This window comes from Helianthus annuus, chromosome 11, assembly GCF_002127325.2.
Source record: "Helianthus annuus cultivar XRQ/B chromosome 11, HanXRQr2.0-SUNRISE, whole genome shotgun sequence".
NCBI classification, from domain to species: Eukaryota; Viridiplantae; Streptophyta; class Magnoliopsida; order Asterales; family Asteraceae; genus Helianthus; species Helianthus annuus.
In genome coordinates this window covers 9,263,360-9,272,172 of record NC_035443.2, presented here as the reverse complement: position 1 = coordinate 9,272,172, position 8,813 = coordinate 9,263,360, and the positions used below count along the sequence as shown (strand labels likewise).

The following is an 8,813-nucleotide window of genomic DNA, read 5'->3' as shown; positions in this document are numbered from 1 at the left end:
CACCTCAAATAATGGGTCAAAGAGGAAATCTGTTCGACGTGTTCCTTCTATAAGGACTGGGTGCAAAGCACGTATGTGTATAAAGTTAATGCCTTCGAATCTATACGAGGTATCTTCTTTCAATGAGGCACATAATCATTTTTTTGTTGCTGAGGAAGATAGGCATCTACTCCCCTCTAACCGAGGTATGAACTATATGCAAGAGTAAGTCGTTAACGCGTTGAGTGCCTTGAACATTGGCCCTGTGAAAGCGTTTAATATCATGAGGACATTGTATGGTGGGTTTGACAAGGTTGGGGCAACCAAAAACGATTTTAAAAATTTCAAGCGAGACCTGAACAGGTATATATCGGAGTTTGATGCTGATATGATGATTAAACGGCTTTTGAGGAAGAAAGAGTACATGCCTAACTTTTCAATGGAGTATATAACAGACGAGAATGGAGTTTTAAGGGGTTTGTTTTGGGCAGATGAAGATGCTAAAAGGAATTTCTGTGCTTGGTGATGTTGTTTCATTTGATGCCACATATCGTCGTAACAAGTAAGTTTGGTAATTATTATATTTATTTTGGGTTTTACAGCTTATTTTTCTTAAGTATGTGTAATTCATTTTTATGGTGTTTTTATTCCGTATTTGTTTTTTAGGTACAACATGATGTTTGTTCCATTTACCGGCATCGACAATCACAATCGCAACGTTACTCTTGGTGCCGCTATAATAGGAAACAAAACTGCTGAAACTTACAGTTGGTTGCTAAATGTGTTTCGTCAAGCATTTGGCCGTGCCCCTCCGGTAATTGTCACCGACCAAGACCCAGCCATGAAGAAGGCTATCGAAGATACATGGCCCGAGAGTAGACATAGGCTATGCATGTGGCACATCATGGACAAGCTTTCTGCTAAGGTGTTTAGTTGTTCGTCCTTTTAACCTTTCTTACTACTTTTTAAATACTTTTTGGTGATTATGGTGTTATATGTTATTCAATGGTGTTTTAGGCTGGTGCTACAATCTGCAATAATACAGATTTCAAAAAGAGGCTGTGTGCCATTGTGTGGACCGATTCAATTCTACCAGTTAAGTTTGAAAGTGAGTGGGCTACCATAATGAACGATTTTAACTTGGTTGATCATGAGTGGCTGCAGTCACTTTACCAAATCAGGGATACTTGGATACCAGCTTATTATCGTGAGGAGGTCATCTCCGGGCTTATGCGTACCTCTTCTCGTTCAGAGAGCGAGAACCATTTCTTTGGACAGTTCTGTAACCCGGGTTGCACACTTGTCGAATTTCTCGGGCATTTTGATTTTGCTATTGAAGCTCAGAGACATGAGCACAGGAAGAATGAGCATGACACCAGAAATACAAACGCTGAAATATGGGCTGAAGACTTTGTTTTGGAGGATCAAGCGTCAAGGATATACACACGCACTATATTTTTTGACCAGCAGTTGGAGATACAAAACGGTATACACAGATGTGCTATCGGAAAGTGGGAAAACATGGGTGACTTCGTTAACTTTTTTGTGAAGGACAGTGAACAACCATGCACTACTTTCTTCGAGGTATACACATGATGTTTTGTAGTGTTATTTTTGAAAATTGTATAGATCTTTTCCAGTTGCATATGGTGTTTTGTAGTGTTATTTACGAAAACTTTATAATTTCTAATGGTGTTTTATAGGTTATGATGCGGGAGGACGACATGACTGTCTATTGTACATGCAAAAGATTTGAACATTTTGGGTTGTTGTGCTCACACATCTTTTGTGTGCTAAGGATGCTTGACATTAGGGAGTTTCCACAACGCTATATATTACGACGTTGGACTCGGGAGGCTGTTCCAAATAGTGCCCCTGGTGCTATTCTAGGTATCAATGAGACTGAGGATCGTTATAATGAAGTTAACCGTGTTGTACGTGAGATCACATATTCTACAGAGTCGGTTATTAATCAGCTTGTCACCAACTTTGATGCGCTATGCTCGTTCAGGGACCATGTTGTTAATTATTTCAAAACTGCGGATGGGTCTGTCGTCAATGCTCCACCTAAGAGCCGTCGTGAAAGGTTTGCCGAAATTACTAGTAACACAAAACCATCAGAAGCAACCGTTCGTGTTCCCATTGGAACAAGATTCAAAGGTATGGGTAAGCCTAAACGGATGAAGTCCAAACGTGAAATTGCATTAAGTCAGTTGGGTAAAAAGAGCCATCAATGTCAAAACTGTTTTAGATACGGTCATAACAGACGTACTTGCAACATCCTTCCTTTTGCTCGCTTTCTTTTTTTTCAGCAAGATCCGTTGGACCCATAGGCAATCCGAAAACACTCCTAACAAGCTCCGACGATATGTTTACAGTGCGCCCGCCGTCCACGTTTAAAATACCATTGTCTAGGTCGTAATTTGTAACCAACCAGTTTGCCAAAGCAGTAGGCACACCTGTCACCTTATAACCAAATATCGACCCAAACCCAATTTCATCCAGTTTCTGACGTTGTTCCTCATTTAGGCCGGATGCTAGTGTTATCAGATTGTCGATACCTACTTTTGGCCTGATTCGTGCACCCGTGAATGGCTTATATGGCTGTCTCACTTGTTGATGCATTCCACGAGACGGTCCTCTTTTGGCAGCCGATTTCCGTCGTTTACCCGGTGGTGGGGTGTCGACAAAATCGTCATCCGGGTCTCGCAGCCGATCTACAACAATTTTTAATATTTGTTGTAGTAAACAACTACTTCAAAATATTAACACTTCAACATAATACCTTTTTCTGATGTTATATTGACGGATGGGTGTACGACAAGTTGACTATCATTAACATCCTGGTCTGCAAACAAAAATCAATTTTTAATCCTTTCTTATAAGCAAACAACTTACAATTAAAACATCATTTTTTTTTCAAAACGTACATTGTGTGTTTTTTATCGATGGCGGAACATCTTCTCTTGTTTTCGCATTACCCGCATCATTCATCCCATCATCACCATCTGTTTAATTCAAAGCGAACATCGTCAAAAACATCACTCAACAACTAACATAAACACATATGGCTACTGGGTAATCATACTTTATTGTTTTTGATTTCTTTATAATTTAAACTACATTTGGATTACCTTTGTTGTCCTTATTTGACGTTTCTGAGTCACTACATACCAATGGTCTGTCAATTGTGTTTTTGAAACGTGATTAGTACATTTTGCCCCTAAGCCGATGGCTTGACCTGACTATAGAAATAATTAAAAACTATATTTAAAATACTGCATCACCTAATTCATATACATAATACCATTGTTGCAATGACCATAATAACACTCTTCTTATAGATCAGCATGATAAATAACACCCTTCATATGTAATCGTAGAGAAATAACACACTAAAGCTAAATCAACATGTAAATTAACACATCCTAGATAAATAGCACCCTACATAACACCATAGTAGCAATGACAACCTATTAAATAACACCCTTCATATAAATCTACAAGATAAATAACACCCCATATGAAATTGCAGTATAAATAACACCATACCTATTTATAACACCATTCAAAAAACACCTGATAAAAACTCCATAAAACACCAAATATAACTACACAACAGGTTTATAACACCATTTAAGATTTATAACACCATTTAAGACAAACACCCTGACCTAATACCAAAACTAAGCAAACAAAACACCCTAAACCTATATAACACCAAATAAAACTAAACATGAACTACATATAACACCATTTGAAAAAAAAAACAACCTTGGTGTTATAACACCATTATAACACCATTATTCAAATGAACACTAGTTTTAACACCATTATAAAAACACCATGAACGAATACCAAAACAAACCCAAACTAAAAACCTTAACTGATATAACACCCAAATCAAAATAAAGATGAACTACATAACACCATGGAAAAACACCCTTATTCAATGAAACCCTAGTTTTAACACCATTCGACAATCAATCAGTATCTATATTGGTCTTGGTTAACATAAACTACCTTACATTATAAAAAACACCATTAATCTTCAAAAGTATCAAAGAATACAGACGAACCTTTTTTAAAATCAGAGGTTGATTTCTTAATTTTTGGTAGTATAAGCCGCCGATTTGTAGTGTCTTCTACAGTTGAATGATCCATCTTCTTCTTCGTCCTTCGTTCCATTGTATCAGACGACGACCTTTGTAGGATCGTATCGTGACCCGAATGAGTCGATCAGAGGTGTTTTCGTCAATTACAGGTGCGGAAAACAAGTAATCAACGTAGGAATAGCTTGCAATACACTTTAAACACTTTCTGTATTGATTTGACAGCAATTACAAATAGTTCTTGATCCGGCAGCACTTCGGTACGAGATTCGACAAATCGTTACAACTGAAATCGCTCCTAAGGTATTTATACAGATCTGGAACCGCTTATTGGACAGGCCCAATAAGCGGTCCAAGCAGTCACTCGAGCGGTTCAGCATAACTGCTGTTCGAGCGGACCAGCATGTGTCCGTTCGAGCGGCCCAAACACTAAATGACCTAAAAAGCGATCCAACCATCTAAAACCTATACAATTTCACTATTTCTCGTATTTCGTGCCCAGATCTAACAATCTAAGACTATGACTCGATACAAGACGTAATCAGCAGATGTAGTGCACCAACAGACTCCCCCTCAGATGTTGATGGAGTCGACACCAATGCTGTGTCTTCACATCTTCAGTCTTGATCAGTCTTTGGGCTTCTCTCTCTCTATCTTCAGACTCCCCCTCTTAATTTACTGGTATTCACATCTTCAGTAACATCTTCAGGATCATTGTCTGTCTTTTCGTCTAACAACTTCTCATCTTATCCTGCATAAGCTCTACCTTAAAGTAAATTTTTTCACATATATTTCAAACATATAACACTGCACCAATTCAGATTCTTCTTCAACACAGATTTTGATGAACCACTTGAAAGGTTAGATTATGAAAACAGTTAATTTCACACAAACACTCACCCTCAAGTATTACTCATCATGTTTAGCACTCGGAATTTTGAAAATCAGCTATTCAACATCAGTTGTCGAAAATCTTTTTGAATTTTCAAAATTTATGCTAAAACACACTGAAAATCTTTTTGGATTTTTCTGAAAGAAAATAAAATGCAGAACTAAATTATTTACAGACAATATTTTTGTGAGCTCGTGCAAGAGGATCATATCAGTTTTTGAGACATATCATCAACACCATTAAGCTTTAAACATTTTAAGTTCTAAACAATTTACCTAGATTATCAGTATATTGGTCCACTTTAAATTTTCACACAGATTTCAATTGATTCGAGATACGATATTAATGTTTTAGAGACTTAAACTTAATTGTGTATCACTCCACTTGAATATACTCCTGTATCCAGATCCCGAATATTCAGTCTTACAGGTGAGTATACCACAGATGATATCTGTAAAGGGGTTATGTGCGAGGGCCGTGAGAGCTCAGGTCGATACTTCCGTATACGCAGAGAGATGACGGCTTCGACTTTTGGTGGGTCCCCTTTAGAGGATCTTTTTTACAACAGCAATGACTATCAATTTTATTGTTTAATCAGATTGCTGAGGGCGGCGCTTTTTCAAGCATTTGCAGAAAGTATTATCCGGGGACTAGGTCAGTACTTCCATACAGCAGAAGTCCCGGGATAATACCCCAGATATCACTGAGTATAAAGACCTAGTATCTCAGAATACGGGACCTTTCAAACAAGATTTCGGGGGTTACCCATATATCCAAGAATAGTTACCCACGAATTAAGTAAGTTTGATTTAGGTTTATATCTCGTTTCAATTTACTAAATGTGCGAAAATCTACTGACACATCCGCAGTAAGATCGTTTATCACATTTAAACTTTCCAATTCTTTAGCATGTTGTGATAGTCCACTGATGTACTATCATTTCCTCTTTTTTGCAACAAAACTCATTTTTGATTTTATCATGTTTTGGCTTTTTCAAATTTTCTGATGTTTTTGGATTTTCTAAAAAAATTCTTACTCCCCCTAAAATTCAAATACATCTAATGAAAATTGAAAACAAACTGTACAAAATATGACAACTGATATCGAATCACCTCAATTCGCCATTCACTTGGCATAAACAATCAGAACTCCCCCTATCAACAAACTATTTTCCCATTTAGATTTCAAAACACTTAAGTTTGTTTTAATCAAAATGGTTTTTCCGGGAAATAACTTTGATTGATTTTACCACTTGTAGGTTTATCAAACAGATGTTCGGGGATGTGGTTCATCATCTTGTCTTCCAACCAGAAGTAGGAAAATACAAGTACAAATTAATGTCCTTGATTTACCATATGCAATCAAATCATCTAACCACTTGTAATTATAACCAACAAACATAAACAAACCTCTTTACCGTTTGTATGATTGACGTTACCGAATAAAATTCAAGAAAGATGCCGATTCATGCTCCACGCTTACCAATCTGGGAGCTCCGGCAAGTCCTGAGACTTACTGTTCATAATATGTACCATCCCAGTCACAAACCAGGGATGGTTCAACCTCTTCTTTCTTTGTTTTCTTCTCGTAAAATTCTTTAACTCCGTTGACTTTTCGATCAATCATTTTTCCAAAGATATTCTTTACTTTGGAGTTAAAGACCTTTTCAACATCAAATTCCTGTTCATCATGATAAAATTGGTTAGAAATTTCAACTTTACCAATTTTCTTTTTATAATTCTCAGCCCGAAGTAATGGAAACTCCTCATCATTCACACTCGGAACTGAGTTCTCATGTTTTTCATCAGTTTCACATTTTGAGACAACTTGTGGCTCAACTGACTTTGTGGAATCAGTTTCATCGCCCGAAGATAGCTCCTCTGATTTTGATCCATCAGAATCATCGCTAGAGCTTACACCAACCTTCTTAATAACCCATTTCTGATTGTCAGATTTGGCTCTCTTTTTGTAAAACTTGTTCGAACTCTCACCAATTTCAAAAATAGAATCTTTGAACAATTTTGTTCTATCAAGTGGTGATTCGAACGCAAACACCTTTTCTGAGATTTTGCGAAAAACTCCCTGTTTTGATTGACTCGCCTGAGAACAAACTTTGGCGATATGTCCAACGTTGTTGCACTTGAAACAGGTTCTCGTATCTCGCTTTTGTTCGTCTTTCTTTTTCGCAAGAAACTCACTATTTGATTCCCTCCAGAAACTTGTCTTTTCTTCTTCATCGGTAGACCTTTCTTTTTGAAATTACCGTTATGGTTTGATTTCTTTTGGAAACCAGAACCAGAACTGTAATTCTTTTTCTTGTTTAGCCTTTGTTGTACTCTTGAGGTGTAAAATTTTGGTTTTTCATTAAGATATAAGCCTTTTATTTCAGAAATATTAATTTCTGTGAGTACGAAAACCTTTTTAATCAATTCAGTTTTAACACCTTTTATTGGAAATTCCTCATCAAAATATAATTTGTCCGAATTATTCAAAGTATAAGCAACTTTAAACAACCCATCATCCAAATTAGATTTTGATAACAGGAATTTTCTATCATAAACTAATTTTCCCTGTTTTTCTGTTTGCACCGGAGTTTTTGACTCAGATTTTGACTCTGACGCGGACTCCGACTTTGACTCTTCACTATCATCACTATCTAACACATGATCCACGACTTTCTTCATCAATTGAGACTGTTGATCAATGTCAGATGATGTAAACACAACATCAATACTTTCTGGAAGATTTACTGATGACTCTGACTCCCACCGTAAATTTGTGGCCTTTTTGACTCTTTCATCGTTAGGATGTCTAGGCAAATATCCGTTTTCCAGTGGAGGTGGACATCTGTTATAACTGACACTTTTCTTCTTACCAGATAATGTCTTTTCAGTATCCTTTATCTTGTCACTCTTCTTCTTGTCAGCAATCTTTTCTCCAACACTAACTTCAGCTGCTTTTTCTTCAGTTATCTCATCTTCTTCCCAAACCTTCATGCTTTCAACTGTAGGATAAATCCTGTCAATCACATAGGAAGTACATGAGTAACTCTTTAATAAACGATTAACTCTCTCAGTTTCAATTCGTTGCAGCTCAAGCTTTTGTTCTAAAGCAGCACATTTTTCAATATAATTGTTTACAACTTTTTGTTTTGTCATAAATGCTCCCTGAAGTGTCTTCATAGCAACAACTTGCTCTTCACTCGTTTGATTGTACTGATTCATTGTCTTGTTCAGCACATCATATGACTCCTTCAGACTGTTTAAGTTATAAATCAACGTGCTGTTCTGCTTTTTCACAATCTCACAGTTTTCACACTTTACCGGAACCTTTTTCGCATCAACACCTTCTTCAACCTTGAACTTAGGCACTTCTTTCACAGTTTGCCTTTTCATCACCGGCACTTCTTCATCATCACTACTCACCGGCGTCTTGATCTTTTTCTTTTTCTTCTCCTTCTTGACTTTTTCGTCTTCGCTATCACTCTCAGCAAGCAACTTCATATCTTCTCTGTATTTTCTCGCCCAATACTCTGTATCATCATCACTATCATCTACAATCTTTGCTGTAAATGCAGTGTAAGTTGTGGTTTGATCAGGAATGTAATCATCCCAAGTAAAATTTGCCCAGCTAAAACCCTCTGGTAATCTCTCATCATCTTGATTAATTATCAAAGCACTACCATCACTTCTTTTTCCACAATCATAACTGCTCACACAAGCTCTCTTTCCTGTATCTTCAACCACATCTCTTCCATGTGCAGTCTGAGCTTGATGTTTTTGTTGTTGAGATGATTGACCAACTTGGTGATAGATGGCTTTGCGATAGTA

General features: G+C 37.0%; 1 protein-coding gene across 1 annotated transcript; it reads left to right on the top strand.

Annotated features, from left to right (window-relative positions):
- The first annotated feature begins 262 nt into the window (after nucleotides 1-262).
- On the top strand, nucleotides 263-2,200 carry LOC110887705 (protein FAR1-RELATED SEQUENCE 5-like). Its single transcript, XM_022135278.1, has 5 exons — nucleotides 263-501; nucleotides 646-904; nucleotides 997-1,563; nucleotides 1,683-2,139; nucleotides 2,193-2,200. The coding sequence occupies exons 1-5, from the start codon at nucleotides 263-265 to the stop codon at nucleotides 2,198-2,200; spliced, it is 1,530 nt and encodes a 509-aa protein (XP_021990970.1).
- Nucleotides 2,201-8,813: the final 6,613 nt, after the last annotated feature.

Bases quoted from the DNA above. Each gene is read 5' to 3' on its own strand.
- LOC110887705 (XM_022135278.1), top strand. From the start codon at position 263: ATGAGGACATTGTATGGTGGGTTTGACAAGGTTGGGGCAACCAAAAAC. The intron at 502-645 runs GTGATGTTGTTT...TTTGTTTTTTAG, and splicing joins AAAAGGAATTTCTGTGCTTG to GTACAACATGATGTTTGTTC. The intron at 905-996 runs GTGTTTAGTTGT...ATGGTGTTTTAG, and splicing joins TGGACAAGCTTTCTGCTAAG to GCTGGTGCTACAATCTGCAA.